We start from the raw sequence: 22071 nt of genomic DNA on the forward strand, positions 1-22071 counted from the left end.
GGACCGTGATATTTTTGATGGAATGTTTTGGAATTATGCCTGATAAATAGAATTGTGGTTCAGTTTCAAATTTTATTTTTTAATTTATCTGAATACTGCTATGTGTTTTTTTCTAGTAATTTTTGAGTTCTTCCCATTGTGGCAACTATTTCTTTAAAGTTGTGCACCCATTTTGTCATGCAACTTTTATTGTTTCTGTCTCCATGTCACATCTGAGTGAGTTTATACATGTGCCCTACGAGGTGGTTTTGATTGTTTATGACCATTTCAAATCCTGTCATTTTTTTTAGAAGACCTCTCTCATTTTTAAGGTCATTTTTTAATTCTTCCAGCAATTTGTAAGTATATGAACCATGGCATGTACTATCCTTTGCTAAGTAGTAGTTATGTCTTTAGTCCGTTTCTTGGAGTTTAAATAGACCATATCTGCATATGTATTTGAACTTTTACTTATACCTATCTCTGACATGAAAAGCTTCAATATCTGCATATGTATTTGAACTTTTACTTATACCTATCTCTGACATGAAAAGCATTTTAAAAGAGAATAACAATGAGATTATTGGACGTAATATTTTTCTCATAATGTTCCATATATTTATCAAACTTTGTGTTATAATATGTTTTATGCATGGTTTGAGATAGGTAATTTTAAAAGTTCCTTAATTAAGGCAGAAATAGTTTTCTAAAACGGAAAATGTCAAAATAACAGATTATAGAACAGGGTTTTATCAGATTTTCAGTCAGTGGCATAGATCATGTGGAAACACATGACTATCATGATGTTAATTTTTGACCTCGATAACTTTAATTTCCATATTAAAACTTTATTGTCAGCTCACCGTATAACATACAAATAAGCAATCGTTATATAGTGAACATTATAAAAAAGTGAACTTTATACCGAATAATATTTTCAGTGCACATATGGATTACAAAGATGTTAACATAAGGTTGATTAAGTGAAGATAATATTGTAGCAATTTATCCCCACACTAAGTTCTCACGTGTTGAAGAGTGTGTGTTGAATTTCCTGAGTATAAGAGGTTTGAGAGTAGGCCCTGTCTACTCCTCAGGTGGCGCATGCTTTTCTAGCACACAGTTCTTGTTGACCCTGAGTTCCTTCTTAATTACCATGGTAGCATATTGGAAAGTTTTCTCCAGGGTGTTATTCTCTGTTGTCATTCGAGACTTCCTGACTTGATTGCCAACATTTTTTTTTATTCTGCTATACGCGAGATTTTCTATTTTTTTCTTCCATGTTCTTGGAAACATTTGGCCAAGTCCAAAATTGCCTCAGCTACAGGAGCAAACTCTTTGTATCAAATGTTTATTGGCTCTGATTAGCTGACCTGGGAGAGGGGCAAGTGGTAAAATCCTACCCATTGATTAAAATGATATAAAGGAATCATTCCTTGCCTTTTGGAAAAGGTTTCTTTACAGCAGTTAATTGATCTGTTAATTTTGAAAAAGCTTGGCAGGGCCTGGTTGGATATGACATCTAGCATTTTCCATCTGGCAGTACTCAGTACTTGGTCCTCAAAATATGTTCTTGATCTACCCTGTCATTGTATTAACCACAGATATTTACATTGTTTAGCATACTTCGATGCATATTCTAGAGAAACAGTACCTTCACTCAGCATCAAATGATACAGAACTGCCTGCATTCCTTCTACAAGAAATTTTGGATATTGGACTTGTTAAATGACAAACTGATTTCATTTTTCTCTTCCGCTTTCATAACAGTAGTAACCTAATACAGACAAATCAGGAATAATTTAAGGATAGTATTAAATGTTTTGGAATACTACGAAGCCCACCCGGAAAAACAAATAGCCCTTGTATTCTTGGATGCACAGAAGGCCTTTGACAATTTAAATTGGCAATTCCTAATTCAACAAATTTACAATATGAATCTAGGCACTAAGTTTGAAAACATTGTGACTACAATTTATGATTCACAAAAGGCGAATATTATAATTAATGGAGAGTACACACGCTCAATAAAAATAGAGAAAGGAGTCAGGCAGGGATGTCCATTATCCCCCCTGCTCTTCAAGTTATCTTTGGAAACATTGCTTACACGAATTAGACAGAACCCAGGAATAAAAGGACTAAAAATTAAAAAAGAAGAATATAAACTCCAGTCAATTGCGGATGATATGGTATTTTTCATAGAGGAACCAACTGAAACAGGTCAAGAATTACTGAAAGAGTTAGATCAATTTGGGGAAGTTGCAGGACTTAAAATTAATAGGGAAAAAATGAAATTAATAACTAAAAATTTAACAGAAAAACAAAAACTAAAATTGGAAAGGATAATGGGATTACAAATAGTAAAAAAAGTTAAATACCTAGGAATTTGCTTGACGGCTCAATGCAAAACTCTAATGGAAAATAATTATAATAAATTATTACAGCAAGTTAAAACAGATTTAGAGATATGGGTTAAATTGCAAATCTCCTTATTAGGGAGGATTGCCACTATAAAAATGAATATTCTGCCCAAATTTATTTACTTATTCCAAACAATACCAATAAAAATACATAAAAATTACTTCGTGGAACTTAATAAGATAATCACCAAATTTATCTGGCAAGGGAAAAAACCGAGGATAAACCTAAAGGCAATGCAAGATATGAAGAGCAGGGGAGGTATGGCACTCCCAAATTGGGAATTATACTATAGTGCAGCCTCCTTACTCTGGTTGAAAGAGTGGGTAAATCTGTCAAACAAAAGGATCTTATTTTTAGAAGGCCATGATTTACAGAGGGGATGGCATGCATTTTTATGGGACATTGGGAAAATTAAACAGAAGTATTTCCACAGACATATAATTAGAGACTCCTTATTGGCTAATTGGAACAAATTAAAAAAAACATTTAAAAATCCCAGTTTGGATCTCAACGATGGAGGTGATGATACATCCAAATAATCTAGATCTTAATAAAATGATAAAATACAAAGACCTTCTTGATGCGCAAGGAACTTTAAAATCATGGCAAGTTCTCCAAGAACAGGGGCTACAAGTAGACCGGTGGGCTTACTTGCAAATTCAAAACAGATATAGCCAGGACAAGAAAAATTTTGGAATTTATACTAAGGCACAACAAATAGATAAAATTTTATTAGGTCCAGATAAAAAAAATATAACTAAATTTTATAATTATTTACTAGAGACGGAATTAGAAGAGGAAGTAGTCAAAGGCAACATGATAGCTTGGAGCAGAAACATAGGACATAGCATTACATTATTAGAATGGAAAAAGGTTTGGACAAGGAATAATAAAATTACAAGATCAGCAGCATATAAAGAAAATGCCTATAAAATGTTTTATAGATGGCATCTCTCACCCTTGAGAATAGCGAAAATGTCTCCTAACATGAATCCGAATTGCTGGAAATGTAAAAAGAAACAGGGAACATTTTTTCATATGTGGTGGTCCTGCACTGAAGCCCAAAGATACTGGCATAGAATAAAAAAATGGTTAGAGGAAATAACAGCGGAGCAAATTGAATTAAAACCAGAATTCTTCCTATTGGGGATATTTAATAGACAAATTCCTAAAAATGTCAAATATATACCGTATTTATCGGCGTATAACACACACTTTTTTCCCCCTGAAAATAGGGGGCAAATGATGTATGCGTGTTATACGCCGATATAATAAGCCAACGGAGGCCGGGCGGTGCGGCGGAGGCCGGGCGGTGCGGCGGAGGCCGGGCGGTGCGGCGGAGGCCGGGCGGTGCGGCGGAGGCCGGGCGGTGCGCGGAGGCGGCGGTGCGGCGGAGGCGGGCGGTGCGAGCGGAGGCGGGCGGTGCGCGGTGCGCGGAGGCGGCGGTGCGGCGGAGGCCGGGCGGTGCGGAGGCGGGCGGTGCGGCGGAGGCGGCGGTGCGGTGCGGCGGAGGCGGGCGGTGCGGCGGAGGAGGCGGTCGGGGCGGGGGTGCGAGCAGAGGGCATTATTTTGCATTATTTACCTTATAAGTGGTAATAATATTAATAAAAAAAAAGTTCTGAGCTACCCTTATTTTGCTTCGAAGTTTTTATTTAGAAATTTAATTTTTTTTCCTGAAATTTCCCTCTTAAAATGAAGATGCGTGTTATACGCCTGTGCGTGTTATACGCCGATAAATACGGTAATACTGCATATTCTTACTGCAGCCAGAATAACCTTTGCACAGTGTTGGAAACAAGCAGATATTCCAACAGAGGAGATGGTTATACAGAAGATAACAGCCTGTGCAGAGATGGACAAGTTAACTTTAGCACTTAAGGAAAAAGAAACATCAGAATATTATAGAAGCTGGGAATGCTGGTATGACTGGATAGAACAAAAATAGAAAATATATTAGTAAATAACGTAAAATGTAAATCGTAATTATATATTCACAATAAGATGTATTTGCAAATGTATCACCAATATTGATAACAAACAAGGAACCATAGACTGTCGATAGTAGAATTGTTAGTTTTTTAATCATTTTCTTTTTTTTCCTAATTCTTTTCTTTCTTCTTCTGTGTGTTGTGTTTGTTTGATATTTTGGTTTTGTAATCAATAACGTTGTTTTTTTTAAAAAAAGAAGCTTGAATTATTATCAGTAGTCAGGACTGTTTGAGTGTTTGAGAATGGGTACATCTTGGGTGGATCAGTTTATATTGATGAGCTATACAGAATTGAATAAAAATTCAATTTTAGTTACTGGCTCTAAGAACAGTGTATGTGTACACACACACACACACACACACACACCCCTCTTAAATTTTAAGTATAATAAACATGGTTTGGAGACTAAGTGAAGAGACCCTTCGTGTCAAATAACTTTTTAAACTTCAGATGAAAATGTAATGAAGATGGAATCCTAAAATTGTGTGTGTTTGTGTGTATTCAGATTAGTGTTGATTCCTGATGACTGTGTGGACTAGTCAGTACAGTTTTCTTGGCAAGATTTCAGAAGTGGTTTGCCATTGTTTTCTTCCTAAGGTGGAGAGTGTGACAGACCCAATATTACCCAGCAGGCTTCATGCCTAAAACAGGACCAGAATTCTTAGTTTCCTGGTTTTTAATGTATTATCTTAACTACTACGCCAAGATGATTGACTCTTCTGCTTTAATTTTCTTCAAAAATTGAAAAAGTTGGTTATTTTAACTCTTAGTGAAAATTGTAACATATGCTGAGACTGGTAGAAGGTCTTTATTAGGGTCCCTGACTTGAATTCTGAAAGATCAGAAAGTAAGTAAACAATTTCTGTTTCAGGTAAAATAAAATGAAAACATAATACCAAGATGTCATCAAGATGATCAGGGAGTCTTGAGTGTTGCAAATAATATAACATTTTTTTTCCACATGAAATAACTGTCAAATATCTCAATACATCAAAATTGCCTGAGTACTTCATCAATTTGGGAGTTTTAAATGGGCCTTATATCCTAATAGAAGGCACAGTATAACACAGCATGGTTTCTGGATTCAGTGAGACCTTCTCCACTAGTGGATAATCTTTGGTCATAAAGAATTTGTGGGTAAAGAATTAAAACCTAAAATTAGTGCTCCTTGGTGTTTGGAAATGGTTATTTATTTTATTTTGTCAAAAAGGAACAAGTCCTTGAAATGCCTTCCTAGAGTGGTTATTATGAGGTAAAATAACTCATCTCTTGTTGAGAAAGCCTAACTTGTGGCCATTAACTTTTGTAGAGTAGAGTTTCAACTAGAGTAGAAAAATGTATGTATATGAAATGTTGCTTATAATTCTAACTCCCTTAAAGTTTCACACAAGTTCACTATTATTTTACCTGTGCATTCAAATACATGGATTCAATTTAGCAACAAGCAAATGTTGATTTTATGTATTTATTAAATTTTTATACTGCCCATCTTCCCTACAAGTGTTAATCTAGAAATACAAGGTATATTTAATTTTTGGACTAGAAATGGGTCAGTTGGGGATATATAGCTGCACCATCTTATCAGTAGAAGTTGTTAGAAACTTATTTCTAATCTTTCTGAGACTCCATAGAATAAAAGACACAATGCTAATTGTTTCATTTCCTTTATTTTAGGCATACTATAATCCTTTTAAAAAATCACTTGCAATGCTTTTGTTTAAGAAGAATGCTGTTTAGCAGTGCCAGAACGTTTTCAGAAGTGAAATTATTTATAGAACAATTGCTTTTCAAAATGCTTATTACCAAATGAGGGTGTTACGTGACATGAGCAACTGTGGCCAAAAGAGGCCTCTCTCAAAAACAATACACAAAAATACAAACTAATTTTTTATTATATAGTCCATGAGTTTCAAATCCTAAATATTGTTTGCTCCTCTTGGCAGTGGATAGCTATTCTTAATTGGTAGGACAATTTGCTTTATTAATTCTCATACTCATTGAGATTCTGGTTTGACAGCTAGATATGCAACTGCATAACTTAGCATCCTTAGCATCTAAGTTTTTAAAGTTTTTTTTTACAAAATAGTTTTATACCTCCAATAATCTCAAAAACAAAGCTGTAAAAAGTATATGATTTTGAGATGAATTGTTTCTCTCTTTAGACATCTACAAATTATGTTTTTAGAAGCTGCATCTATTACTAGGTGCATTTTAACTACATTTTTACAAATCTTATAAACTGTGTATTGTATTTCCATCTTCCAGGGCAGGAAGTTAGCAAAGTTGCTTCCCAGATTACCTCTCTCCAAGTTTTGCTGCTGTTAAAATTGTGCAAAATCATTCTCCTTCTCTGTGTTATTAAGTTGACTTGGCAGGTGGCACAGGCCTTTCCTCTACAGACTCTTGTAATATCATCTGGATTTTGCTTCTAAGAGTTGCCTAGGTGAAATGGATGGAGACTGCTAGCAGCAGCACTTTTTTTTTTTTTTTGCACCATGTTGTGTGACTTGATGAATGGCATAAGATCGAAGCCAACATGGAATTCCCACAAGCAGATATTATAGAGGAAGGGTAACTGGGTTTAAACAAGGCCATAAAGTAAAAGCAATAGATGATCAATATAATAATCTACTTAATATGCAGACATTTCTATATTTTAATTTTGTAGGTAACAAAAGAAATAAAATAATTGATATATTCAAAGAGAATCTATTTTTAATCTTTGTTTTTCACTCCTTTTTAATACCCCAGCAAAATCAATAATCTAAAAAGCAAAATGTATTTGCAGTTTCTCTGATTTAAAAATAGTTTCTGCCTATTAATCAACTGCAGATTTATGTCAAATAGATAAAACACTGAGCTTTTTAATACTTTTATGACAAAGATTTATTTTCTCTCTCTCTCTTTTGTTTCCCTTATACGAGAATCTGCTTCACCGCTGTATTTTTTGTTATTGCAAATTATTCATGAACTTTCAGAGCGATATATTTAAAATTCTATTGTAAATTATGTGTAGATTCTGTTGCAAAGATACTCTCAAAAGTTTAAATGCAAAGATCATGGAAATACTCATAATAGCATACTCAGTATATAAGATACTAATTTTGCAGTTTGTTTAGCATTTCGTAATTTTAGAAGACTCATGTATTGAAGTGATTCAAAATCCTTTTAGTGCATCAATGAAAAGGATAGTTTTTTCTTTTCATTGATGCATTAAATGTTGGATCCAATTACTTGGCTTTAAATGGTAACTTAATCAACGAATCAGCAAGTGATTGTGAAATGACTAGTTAAAAAGTAACCTTTTTGAAGTTCACACTTGACTTCTTTTTAAGTATAGAATACAATGTATTGTAAAACTATATTATTTTAATGACATGTATACTTTATCAAATGTTTATAAACTGTGTTCTTAGTAATCAGTGGAGCAAAAAACAGGGTGTTTATTTCATTTGTTCATTTGGCATTCCAAATATTTAAAGCCTGGTTATAATGATATAGTCCGAAATCTGAAACAAACATTCTGGAGACAGGTGTACATTTCACGTTGAAATATTACTTCAATTTTCATGCTCATTTCTACTGAAGGGAAGAAAATACAAAAGATAAACCAGCACAGGATATTTCTTGAACAATAAAATATCTGAATGATTTATGAAAGTTGTACATATAAAAAAATCGTTCACATTTCAGTTAAGAAACCTAATAATAAACTCACTGTAATAAAATTATATACAGATAGTCCTCGACCTGCAACCATTTGTTTAGCAACTGTTTCAAATTACAATGGCACTGAAAAAGGTGACTTATGACTGGTTTCCATGCTTACAAGCATTGTAACATTTCCATGGTCAAGTGATCAAAATTTGCGGACTTGACAACTGGTATATACCGTATTTATGACAGTTGCTCTATCCCAGGGTAATGTGATCACCATTTGTAACTTTCCCAGGTGGCTTCTGACAAACAAAGTCAATAGGAGAAGCCAGATTCACTTAAAACTGCAATAATTCACTTAACAACTGTAATGTTGGTTTATAACCTCTCCCTATATACATTTTATCCCCCTCCCCAATCAAATCTCAAGGGTTGGGGAAAGCAACACAGCAGGAAAAACATGCTGCCCATCTCACCATTTAGGCTATAATCACGTTCTCATGTTTCTATCCATAGAATACTCAAACAAGCCAACTCATATAACTCAGTCTGAACTGGGAGCTATTGAAAAGACGATCCTCCTCTTGCCCTAGCCACTTGAATCTCATCATAACTTCGGGTAGAGTGTAGCTTGTGAGCCCAAGCATTGCATTTTTTGATACAACATATTTTAAGTATTAGATACATGTAAATGTTAAAACAGTATAGTTTTTCATAACTACATGAACTGATGTGAAAATGACCAAGTAATGAGTAATAATCCTACACTACTGAACATACATTTGGAAAGAAAATATGAATGGAAGAATAAGAGCAACAAAGATACCATATTTTTCTTATTCCCGTAGGTAATATAGGTAATTTTTGATGGATATTGGTATGTTGTTCTGTTTAATATTAAATTATTCCATGAAGGCTTTTGATAAACCAAGGACCTTACTGGTTGGCAACAAGAATCAATTCTCACAGTTTTCCTGTTGTGACCCGTGGTTGGGCTTTCTGCCGGCAATCTAGAGATTTTGATGGATATTGGATGTTGTTGATTATTCCATGAAGGCTTGATAAACCAAGGACTTACGGTTGGGACAAGAATAACTCACAGTCTGTTTTTTTTTTTTTTTGCTAGCTTCCCTTACATCAATGGGAGCATTTCCTAAATAAAGTTGGTCTGGATGTTTCTTGCACAGGGAACAAAACTTTTATCCAAGTAAGCAATTGACTTTTTAAAAATATCATTTTCTACTAAATGAAAAAAAACCAAGCTTTTTACTTTCTCCCTTTTGTGCACAGATTATTCCAGAATTGTTGGAATGAAAAAGAATAATTTATTGGACATCTCTATCACTAATTAAAGTGTTTTGTTTATTGGTACTATATGGAAAGTTTTATGTTATTTATCTCTTTACTTGCAGCTTTTGAGAGAACTGAAGCATCCTAATGTGATTGCATTACAGAAGGTTTTCCTTTCTCATAGTGATAGAAAGGTGTGGCTGCTGTTTGATTATGCTGAACATGATTTGTGGGTAAGTTCTGAAGTTCCTTTTTTTTTTTTTTTACTATAATTATGTTATGTTTTAAAAGAAGTAACTGCAGTCAGAATGGATTTGAAACCTTTCCCCAATCTCACGTATCTTAAACTATATAGCTACTCAAAGCATGTTAGAAAAGAAGAACCACGATAAAATCCATGTATCTGTATGGAAAATTTTCATTTTAAGATATATGATCAGGTAATCTTTGAAGATGCAGAAATATTTTCAAGATTTTTAAAAAAAATAACAAACTGAAAAACTCCCCACTAGCCTTTTCTCAGAAGTTGAGATTGCTTTGCATTTATTTAAGTAATTAAAATCTTTATGAGGTTTAATTGTGCATTCTGTGTATGATGTGATTTGGAGTTCACAAACTGAAAGCCTTACACTATCTTAAAACCATGATTGGCTACAAAAAAAAACAAGGAGAAACAGGTAGAGACATTTTGGAGGAGGCCCTAATGCCATTTTGAGATACATAACTATCCAAAAGTTATAGCAGTGTGGCACCAGAACTGTTCTCAATTCCATTTCCCCACAGGATTTAAGAGTGAAAAAAGCTTAAGTGTTTTCTGTTCTCCTTGCCAAAGACCAATGCCACTTTTTCTTAAAAAAATATTTTGGAAATTAAATATGTCATTTCTTTCCATAACTCAGTTGTTAAGAGTTGTAAGCCAATTGTATCATTATATCATTGAGCTTGTAGGTTTCCACAGTTATAAAAGAGAGCTAATTAATGAAAGGTAATATTATATATGCTCAGAGACTAGAACACTGTAAGAATCTGTGTGTGTCTAGAACAGGACTAGACAGAGCTACACTTAGGTAATAAATCTGGTTTTCCCTCAAACCTTGAGAGATTTTCTTTTGTCTGATGGGGGAGAAATATACATATAAATACAGTGATATCAGGAATTTACTTTACCTATCAGAACTAAATAAAGCTCACAGTTCTTTCATAAAGAAATATACATTTAGTAAATCCTTCTCTAATTTTCTTCATTTGAATTGGTGTACACATTCAAGACTCCAACCTGTATATCCTTTAGGTCTCTTGTAAAATTTAAACTTTTGGTGCTAGCCTTTCTCAGGCACCAACTTTTCCCAGCCACTGACTTTCCCCCCCCAGTTTTGTAGTAGACTTGTAAACTATGTCAGGACTTTTTGGCACAGGAAGTGCTATTGAGATCTTTTAGATAGCAATTATAAATAATTAGTTTTTCTTCTATTTAAAAGATTCCCATGTGATTTGGTTTTCCTGTATTTTTCCTCAAGGGGAGCAAATTTCCAGCTGAGGGAGAAACTGACATTGTCTCTCACTCCAATACATCTGATCTGCAGTCCAGTTTGAGAAGCCCATTGGCTGCTTTTATGAAGGAACCAAGATATTAGGCAGATTTCCCAATTATCATCCAGTTTGGCCTCAGAAAGTGCTTTAGAATTAAAGGTTTTGAAAGCTCTGCACTACTCTGCAGCTGCAGTATGGGCTTGAAGATCAATATAAGAAAGAACTCATTCAGATCTCAACTGTAGGCTAAGATTTTATATGCGCAATTAGTGTAATGTTTTTGAAGTATTACATTTAATATGAAATGAAATATTTGCCTTTTGCAGCATGTTGTGATAGGTTTCATAGGGAAATATTCCTCTTCTCTTTTTGCCAGATCAGTTCAAGCTATACTGAATACTAAATTAACATGAAAGTTAGATTTGCTAGAGACAAATTACTGTATTGCTTAAACGGTATGATGAAAACTCATTATGAAGCCCATGAGTAATAGTTTACTGTCAAGAAAATTATGTGTATAAACTGTTCCAACCAAAGAGAAACTTGAATCAAAATAATATAAAGTCATGAGATTTCATGTTTTTGCATGCGCCATATAATTTAATTGGAGAGTCTTATTCTTATAGTTTTACTAACTTGCACCCACTCTGGAAGCTTTCTCCATCAAAGTTAATTACACCAAGAGTAGATGTACACTTCATCGCTCAAAAGTGCCAGAGTCACATTATGAAAAGCTTCATTTGATGTGCACAAAACTTTATTTCTGTGTTTCAGTTGTTCGCTTTTAAAAGCAACTGCAGAAGAATGTATTGCTGCTATAATAGGAAGCATGTTTAATAATCCAGTTTGCAGTTCTTGACACCTGAATACTGCATGCTTCGTTTGAAAAAGAATAATCTAACAATAGTTTTGAAGGGGCACTCTTTCTTGTTGATTGTTGTAAAGTCATAATGCAAAGTGTACATTCTTCCTAATATGCTCCCTAGCTTCCAATGTCTCGATACATGCAAATACATCATTATCACAAATTCCTAGGCTATATCATTTCATATAAATGCTACCAATATTTGCATGTGTTTGTACTGTGAATGTTTTTTTTATGTTCACTTTCTAGTGTTCTTGAAATGAAGCATGCAATGCAATATATATATATATATATATATATATATATATATATATATATATATATATATTATATCCGTCCAATTATTAGATTAATGACCACTTCACATTTACCTGCATTGTTCAGGGAGCCACTTCCTACATGGTATGTTCCCATGCAATTTTAGTTATTATAGAACATAAACCAGATGAACAGACATATGCTGTTCCACTCAAATATTTTCCTCCCACTTGGCTGCGAAGTAGCCACATGATTGACCGTGCCTATTTGATTCTTGGACTGTTCTATATTAAGTGCTCTCATTCAATAGAGTTAATATAAAATTGGTCATTTCCATAACCCTACACTTTCTCTAGTGCGACTTTTTTTGTTCTTTTGTTTTTGCACAGAAATATTTAATCATCTCTTGAAACCTAGAAGACAGCAACATTATTACCCTCCAAACAGATTTCTCTCTCTCTCTCTTTCTCTCTCCCCCTCCCTCTCTTTCAATAAAGTGTAGAAAGCAGTCGTACTGGTTTAACATTGAGTAATCATGCACCTCTGTGAGCCAAGATTTTTTTTAAAATGATAAATTGGGACTAGTGAAGAACTTTAAGTGAAATGAAATATGAAGAAAATGTTGTCCTGGAGATAACTGCTGGATTTTGAACCCTTGCAATTTTTTTTGTCTTGCTGTACTGTTTAATGTGATTTTTTGGCATTTGGTGATGATGGCCCAAATTAATATCCCTCATGGTCTGAATGACTCCTTCTCTCAGTTATCCTAAGCATCACTCCATATTTCCCCATTGTCTTTTTTGCTCACTCCCAACTTTGTCTCTTTCCATGCTGCCTCTTACACTTGGAACAGCTTCCCAGTCAACGTATGTAAAGCTCTCCTCCTTCAAAAAACAAAAACAGTGTTGAAATCCTCATGCTTAGGAACACATTTCTTTTATTAATACCTTAACATTCTCTGTGTCCTACTAGTTTATATGCTTCATTCTAATTTTTTATAGCATTTAAACTTTATAGGACAGAGAAGATGATAGTCTAAAGTGGTTATTTTTTTATACTTGGTACTGACAGCCAGCATGGTATAGCGGCTATAGCCAGTAAAGAGTGGGAGGTGGGAAGGGGTGGTAGACATCAATTTAAATCCTGAACAAGTCATCAGAAATCATTGATTTGCCTTGGAGCAAGCATAATTTCTCATTTCATATTTTTATAGTATACAGATTAAAATGTTAACTAATTTACTGTCAAGGTGAACCTAACCCCAAAATAATTTTCCTATGTGGCCATTTATATAGGTGGATTGGTATTTATCGTTCTCCAGAAAACTCTTTCCTGTACGATTATTGAGAACTTAATTAGTTATGTACTGAGAAAGCAGTTGGAGCATCTTCGTATCTTTCACATATTAACTCTGCCATCCCCAGTTTCCCTTCCCAATTTGGAACTGAGAAGAGAGTTATAATGTTGCAAAAACTTTGGGCTCATTGCCTACTACCACTTTGTCTCCCAGATTGGGAGCAGGACTATTGACAAAACAGCAAAGGCATATTTGGTGGGTGAAAATATTGAATAAAACATAGCAGTCTTTAACATTTGATAATTGATGTTATACCATTTGTAACATCCATCACTTTTATTATACTGAATTTATTTTAGGGACAAGCATTCTCTTCATTTCTTGATATTGATAATATTTTAAGAATAGAAACTTTTCCTACATTTATTATGGTTACATACCAATTTAATTAGAGAAAAAAGCAAGAACAATAAGCATTTTCAGTACTGCCATTTGTTTTTCTGTTGATCTGTCAACAAGACAAACAATACTTGTTTTGGCTTTAATTCATTATTAATCCATGGAGCTCTTTTGTATGTATTGAATTAGCAATTTGCATAGTAAGCAATAATTGAAATAATTTTACTTTTCAACATATAACTTTTATGGAAGTTATAGATTGGAGTCCTTCAGATTTCTTTTCTATAAAGACTCTATATTGTGATTAACTTGTGCTTCTTCACTTCAGTCCTTAAGAATGTTATTTATATTTGAAATCTCGATGGTGTATAAAAGCCACACTTTTCCCTTGGATTTATTTAGATCTGGTGCAAATGTAATTCTAACTTTTTGCTTTCCATAATTTGCAAATTAGCCCCAAATTGTCATTTTTCTTCTCATTACCTATTCATACTTTCATTTACATTTTCCCATCCCTTTCCTTGACAGTTTTAATAAAGTTTTGTATTACATTTGTCATGAATAGTAACCATCTAGTTGTGGTGTCCTTGATATTCTTTCAGTTTGGTTGTTTGCCTGCAAATGTTTCACTACCTAACTCAAGGGTCTTCAAACTTGGCAAGTTTAAGACTTGTGGACTTCAACTCCCAGAATTCCTGAGCTAACATGACTGGAGGAGGAATTCCGGAAGTTGAAGTCCACAAGTCTTAAAGCTGTCAAGTTTGAAGACCCCTGACCTAACTAGATAACAACATCAATGCAAGTAGGTGCAGGATTTGATTCTTGGTTATATACATTGCTTGCCCTGCCAGTTTTGGTAGGGTTGTGGTTTTCTCCTTGATAATTCCTTGATTAGGGTATTGTTTCCTGCTTTGCTTGTTTGTTTCCCTGGTGTTAATCCCTGCTTATCTGGGTGATGGCTCCTGGAGAGGATTTTTTTTCTCCTCCTCCTCCTCCTCCCTCCTCCTCCTCCTCCTCCTCCTCCTCCTCCCTCCTCCTCCTCCTCCTCCTCCTCCTCCTCCTCCTCCTCCTCCTCCTCCTCCTCCTCCTCCTCCTCCTCCTCTTCTTCTTCTTCTTCTTCTTCTTCTTCTTCTTCTTCTTCTTCTTCTTCTTCTTCTTCTTCTTCTTCTTCTTCTTCTTCTTCTTCTTCTTCTTCTTCTTCTTCTTCTTCTTCTTCTTCTTCTTCTTCTTCTCCATCATTTTTTGGTCTCTTTTGAGTGGTGAATAAATATGATTTACTATTTTTCTATGTGTCTATTGATTGCTGAGTTGTTTGAATACCAAGCTTCCAAGAATTCCCTTGTGTTTTTGGATTTAGTTTGGTCTAGGATGCTCATTGTTTCCCAGTTGGAATTATGGTTGACTCTATCCATGTGAGATTATGGGATTTTCATTGTGTCTTTTGATTGCTAGTTGATGTTCATGAATACTCTCTGCTAATCTTCTACCTATGTGACCTACATAATGACTGTTACAGTCTTTACACTCTGTGTTGTAGATTACTTTTTTTCTTGTGTTACTGGGTCTTTTTGTTTACTTAACATGTTTTGGAAAGCTGTGTTTGTTTTATGTCCTATAATAATGTTGTGTAGTTGTAACTGTGTTGGTTATTTCTGAAATTTTTGATATATATGGTAAAATTATATTTTTCATAGTTTGTGCTGGTTGTGCTGTAGTGGGTTGAATGGTCAAGCACTTTTTTATAAAGTTGTGTGGAATGTGTTATATTCACCTGGAATGCTCTACCCGACTCCATTGTTACAGCCTCAAACCCTCACAGTTTCAATCTCAAACTATCTACTGAGGATCTCACCCCATTCTTAAGAGGTCCATAAAGGGGGCGTGCATAAGTGCACCAGCATGCCTACCGTCCCTGTCTTATTGTCCCCATTTATCTGTATTTACTTCCTTTGTTCATGTTTATGTCCATACCTATACTTGTTATCTTGTACATGTTTAACAAACAAATTAATTAAATAAATACATACATAGATATAGATGGTCTGTTTTATTTCTTTGGTGCTACAGTACATTTGTACTTATATGAGTAATATTTTTATATAGGTTCTCTTGTGGGAGGTTGAGCTGTTACTTTAGTAATGCAACACTTGGTTAGTGGGATTGTTTTTTGACAGTAGCATTTCCAATGTGCTACTATTTTATCTGCTGGTGTGGATATACAAGATGGGTAGTGTATTGTTTTCTTCTTCCCTTGTTAATTTTATTCCTTTGAATATGTTGATGAGTTCATGTTTTTTCTAATTGTTTCTTTTTTACTGTGAGGAAGATTCTATACTTTCGATATATCTGGGAGTGCTATAGTGTGTAGACACTGAATTGTGTTCTCTGCTATAAGTGTTGACAGTGGTGATCCCATGGGTGTTCCTCAGATTTGTTGGCATATTTTTTCATCAAACTGAAAGTTGATAGTAAGCAAAGGTTGATGAGGTTCATGATTCTGGTATTTCAATCTTAGTATATTTGGCTGGGTTGGGTATGTTGTGTTATACGTCTGCCATGGATTCTTCCACTGATTCTGGATTTATGGATTAAAGCATGCTGGGACATTGAATGAAACCATAATTTCATCTTCTCTTTTAGATCTTTCATTTTCTGAAGGCACTGTAATGGGGGAGTCGATGAAATATTTGCTCTCCTCTATGAGGTGTCGAAGCCCTTTTGTAAGTTCTTTGGCTATGTTTCTTGTTAGAATTCCTGGTAATTTCACAGTTGGACAAAGTTATCACGGGCTTGTATATTTTGGGGCATTCTGCAAGCAAACAACCAAGCTCAGAGAGCACCAGAACTATATCATTCAACCTTGAGCTACATATATTTTATTCTAATGGAACCATCTAATCCAACCATCTATTGGAATTTGAAATACTCTTATCTGATCCTCATACATAGAGGATTAAGTGGTATGGGTTAGCAGCATCTGCTCAGATGTAAAATTTAATTTAATTTAAAAATGACGTATTCAAGGGGGATTTTATGGAAATAGAATGAAGAATGGGCATTGTTGGGTTTGTTTCCAGTTTGAAAACTTCATTTTGGAAAAAGCTCCAGATATTTATACATTGGAGTTGACAAGTAAAGGAGAGATATTCTACAGAAGAGTGAAGAGACTGCAACTTAATATCCAATGTTTCCTAGTTGACTTTTTGCACTGGAGAAATTGTTCTATTTTACTATATTATAATGTATGGGTCATCTTAAATTCAGATTTTCTGTTAGCATTGATATGCTGCCAACATTTTTTCTAACTATCTAGAAAAAATATGCATTACTGTTTTCATACCCTGGAGAGCCCATTTTTTCCTGAAAAGGGTGCCTTGTGTTTGAAATGGATTTTGAATGCAAAATCAGTCAAAAGCCTAGAAGCCTTCCCAAACTTTCAGACCACACTGAATAGGAATCCTGGAAATTGTCATCTAACATGTCTAGTGGACACCAGCTTGAGAAGACTGAAGCAAAGGAAAATTTAGGGCCCAACAGATTTCTTTGCTTCAGTTTTCATTTTACTTTAGTGACAATTTCCTTTCTTATTCCAATTACTGATAAATTTCCTAATCTCTATTGCTTTACCATCAAGCAATACCTTTACCTGTAAGGTAAGCAAAGACAATAGGCAAATTTGTCGTATTTCTGAAATTTTTTCTAGATGCAGTCCTTAAAATATTTCAGAGCTTTTTAAATCTTTAGTTGTTGTTGTTGTTTTTAAAAAAAAGGTCTTGGGGAGAATTAACCTAAAATGATTTTAGAATTTCATGAAAATGTCAATGAAGAGCAAAAAAAAAAAGTCCTGTTTCAATTCATGTAACTTTAAAGCTGAGGAAGCAATGTGATGTTTCACTGTTAGTTTTTTAAATGTTAGATATAAAAAAGTTCATAATTCCAATTTTAGATTTCAAAATTAAAATACATTCATCTTTTGCAATTATTTTGTGGGGTTTTTTTTTACATGATGCTTTCATGTTTGTGTTCTTTTTTGTTTCCAGCATATTATCAAGTTTCACCGTGCCTCAAAAGCAAACAAAAAACCCATGCAACTGCCAAGATCTATGGTCAAATCACTACTTTATCAGATTCTTGATGGAATCCATTATCTCCATGCAAACTGGGTGCTTCACAGAGATTTAGTAAGTGCTGTGACTTTAACTGCCTACAAATAGACAGTTATATTTGTATTTTTTTTAAAGTACAGATAAAAATGCAAAATATTAATCTCTTGGATTACTACACTTCTTCCTGAAAATTTTACCATATTTACCCAATAGCAAGATGAGCCAGAACGTAAATGTGCTCATTTCAAAGAGATTGCAGAATATATAGAGAAATCCAATGGAGTTCCAAGCTTGTCACCCTAGGTTTGCCAGCTTCATCTTCTCCTTCATTTTCTCCTTTTAGTATCTGTAAGCAGCTGATAGGCAGGCAGGCAGGCAGTTATTGGCCAGAAGCCACACTCAAAATGGCAGAGCAGAACAGCAACCATAACAAAAGATACAACAAAACAACAATTTTTTAAAATCTATGTAAAATTAGATTAAATTAATTTTATCAAATTAACTCATTTATCAAATTAACTGATCCCCTCTTCTCACATATTAACTATTATGCCCCAAACTTAGCAGAAATAGTAAAAAAAGAAAACAGAATGGAATGAGGTGAAGGAGAAAATAGATATAAATGGGAAATGACCGGAAGGACAAAGCTAGAAATGAGGTGAGAAGCAATAATTAGCAAAAAAGAAAAGTTTTCTTTAGTAATTTCAGAAAAGGGCTTATTTTCAAAGCCACCCATACTTTTCAGCAGTGATGCCTGCAACCATTTCAATCCCCTGCCATGTTTGTTTTTAACAGCCTGTATATCTGGAGTAAAAGATTGTCTCGTCACTAAAAAATGGTAAATAATTTTTAGAAATTTCAAAGGAAAACTTAATTTTAGCAATAGCATTTAGACTTATAGACTGCCTCACAGTGCTTTACAGCCCTCTCTAAGTGATTTATAGAGTCAGCATATTGCCCTCAACAATCTGGTTCTTCATTTTACCGACCTCGAAAGGATGGAAGCCTGAGTCAATCTTGAGCCGGTGAGAATCGAACTGCTGGCAATCTACAGTTAGCAGAATTAGCCAGCAAAGCTGCATTCTAACCACTGCACCACCATGGCTCATTATCATGACATCATAGGATGTTTTTATCTATAGCAGGAGTGTCAAACTTGCATTGTCATGGGAAGTATTGGGACTTTCCCCCCCCTCGCTAAACTGGCGGGGGCAGGGCCAGCATGTGATGAATGTGGCCCGCAGGCCACAAGTTTGACACCCCTGACCTATAGTATATTTTACAGGTCAGTTTTAAAACTGTTAAAAACAGCTATAGAGTCTGCTACATTTTACTTTGGAAGATATTAAAATATAGTAGGGTTATTGTATTTTTCTACTATTGTAAAAACTGCAGCTACCATTTTGTTGAAATTCTCTCAATTTTTCACATAGTTTATAGGAAATAAACTATTGGTGAGATAAATATGTATCAGCTTAAATGATTCATTAATAATATTGAAAATATTGTCTAAAAAGAAACTTTAAATATACCTGCCTTGGTTCTGCATGATGGAACAGAGAACAGAGAGAAATTCGGGCAGCTTTCAAGATTCTGTTATTGTATCCTATAATAATAAAAAAAAATATCATTAGTTCTTGTAGAGACTGTTTCTTGACCTGACCTGCGTTGAAGGATTCATAGGATTGTAGTGTTTTGGGTATAGAAACAAATACAATTCCATTCAAAACAGAAAAGTCAGTTAAGAGAAAATTTGTTAAATTTAATTATTAAAATTATTAAAATTTTAAATTAAAATTGTTAAATTAAAATTATTTAATTTTAATGTTTAAAAAAGATGATACTTTTCTTGAATTTTATTTAAAGGACTACTTGAATAATTAACATTATTACAAGGATTTCTGTCTTTAAGCTGCCTTCTCAATCCGATGTTAAATGATATCCAGTTGTATATCCTGAAACAGTTGCACTGCTGTCTAGGAATATTATAGTACTGGTAGAGCAAATGAATAGGACTGGGAAAATGGGAGTTGCCTTTGAGTTCAATAGGAAAAACCTTAATAATTTTCCTTCTAATTCAGCCTGCTTTTAGCGAACTGAAAGTCTGCAAAAAGAACAAGAGAAAATGTAAGCAATGACTATTACTGCTTTAAGAAGCAGAGAGATTTTAGTTGTGACCTGTAGTGTTTGTGGCAAATTTGTGCTCCAGCTCGAGAACAAGTTGCAAAGACTATAGCAATCCTTGAAAAAAAACACCACAAATTTATTGGAAAGCAAATGTTCTGTAGAATATCAAGACCTTGAGTCTGAGACTTAGACAGACACCTCCCATGATGCATTGAGGTGTAAAAGGAAAGTGAGGTAAAGCACAATCAAGCTTGTAAGATTCTGGTACTATTTCTCAATGAAGTAAAGCTCTGTTCTCCCTATGGAGTTGGTTTCCTGATCTGGTCTATCTTGTAGGACTGACATGGCCATCTTTCAGTTCATAAGAGACGTACAATGTTAAAAAAGAAAATCAATACCCGTTTGGCACCCATGGTTTAGAGCCTTTGGGAAAAGAAAAAAGGCTGGGATTATTGTAGAATACTTGTCCCAGCTTCTGCCAACCTAGCAGTTCGAAAGCATGTAAAAATGCAAGTAGAAAAATAGGGACCATTTTGGTGGGAAGGTAACAGCGTTCTGTGTGCCTTCAGCGTTTAGTCATGCTGGCCATATGACCACAGAGATGTCTTAGGACAGCACTGGCTCTTTGGCTTTGTAACAAGGATGAGCACCGCCCCCTAGAGCCGGAAACGACTAGCACATATGTGCGAGGGGAACCTTTACCTTTAAAGAATAGAGGGGATGCAAATAAACCCTTCAAGAAGGGCCTCCTTGTTTTGGTAAATCGTGACTCACTAATAGGAAGAACTAAAACAGAAGTGTGTTCACTGGAACTAATAAAACTTTTCGTGCTAGTTCTAAATACTGAAATTACCTGGTATCTGTATGCTTTACAGTAAGAAGTACTCAAATCTTTCTCAAAAACATTTCTTCAAGTCCACACTTATTGTTCTCTATGGGAAATAGTAACTTAAGTTTTAATCTGACATATGTCTTCCTGATTGTAGAGCAGTGTGATCATTTCCATGACAGAATTATAAACTGTTTCTGTATGTCTATTAAATATAAATTAATACAATTTTTCCCTTTTAAATAGCTTTGATCAATTTAATGTAAATACTGTTTTGGCCTTTTAGAAAGGCCTTGGTGGAAATAAGAATCATATCATAGGAGAAACCTGTTAGACAGTCCCTTACAAAGACTATATTTTATAGGGGATCCATCTATTATCACAGCATAATGTATCTATATAAAGGTGGATGAAGATGGAATGTATAGGTGAAACTCGAAAAATTAGAATATTGTGCAAAAGTTCATTTATTTCAGTAATGCAACTTAAAAGGTGAAACTAATATATGAGATAGACTCATTACATGCAAAGCAAGATAGTTCAAGTCGTGATTTGTCATAATTGTGATGATTATGGCTTACAGTTCATGAAAACCCCAAATCCACAATCTCAGAAAATTAGAATATTACATGCAATCCATAAAACAAGGATTGTACATGGAACAGTATCGGACTTCTGAAAAGTATAAGCATGCATATGTACTCAGTACTTGGTTTGGGCCCCTTTTGCAGCAATTACTGCCTCAATGCGGCGTGGCATGGAAGCTATCAGCCTGTGGCACTGCTGAGGTGTTATGGAAGACCAGGGTGCTTCGATAGCGGCCTTCAGCTCTTCTGCATTGTTCGGTCTCATGTCTCTCATCTCTCTCTTGGCAATGCCCCATAGATTCTCTATGGGGTTCAGGTCAGGCGAGTTTGCTGGCCAATCAAGCACAGTAATCCCTCAGTCATTGAACCAGGTTTTGGTGCTGTTGGCAGTGTGGGCAGGTGCCAAGTCCTGCTGGAAAATGAAATCAGCATCCCCATAAAGCTCGTCTGTGGAAGGAATCAGCAGCTCCTTGGGCAGTTTGAGCTTTCTGAGTTGGCGCAGAAAGAGCATTCTTTGTTGTGCTATTTTGATGACGTTTTTGATGTTAAGTGTCCATTTTAGGTCTTGTGATATGGTAGAACCTAGAAATTTGAAGATCTCTAATGCTGATACTGTGTTGTCTAGTATTGTAAGAGGTGGTAGTATGGGAGGGTTTCTTCTAAAGACCACTACCATTTCTACGGTTTTGAGTGTGTTCAGTTCCAGATTGTTCCGGTTACACCATGAGGCAAGTTGT

The 22071-nt window shown here is 34.8% G+C and overlaps 1 protein-coding gene across 6 annotated transcripts in view; it reads left to right on the plus strand.

Annotated features, from left to right (window-relative positions):
- The window catches only part of CDK19 (cyclin dependent kinase 19), an 88836-nt gene that overhangs the window by 30284 nt on the left and 36481 nt on the right, over positions 1-22071 (plus strand). For 4 of the 6 annotated variants that reach the window (XM_026666677.2, XM_087942282.1, XM_026666675.2 and 1 more), the window contains 2 exons: positions 9459-9569; positions 17726-17866. In XM_026666677.2, the coding sequence (XP_026522462.1) occupies positions 9459-9569; positions 17726-17866 (252 nt within the window). Of the gene's footprint in view, positions 1-9458; positions 9570-16307; positions 16406-17725; positions 17867-22071 lie in introns of those variants that run through there. The other 2 variants (XM_087942293.1, XM_087942272.1) reach the window with 2 other exon arrangements.

This window comes from Notechis scutatus, chromosome 1, assembly GCF_049901735.1.
Source record: "Notechis scutatus isolate UNSWTSFEM ecotype Mainland chromosome 1, rNotScu1.2, whole genome shotgun sequence".
Classification (NCBI taxonomy): Eukaryota; Metazoa; Chordata; class Lepidosauria; order Squamata; family Elapidae; genus Notechis; species Notechis scutatus.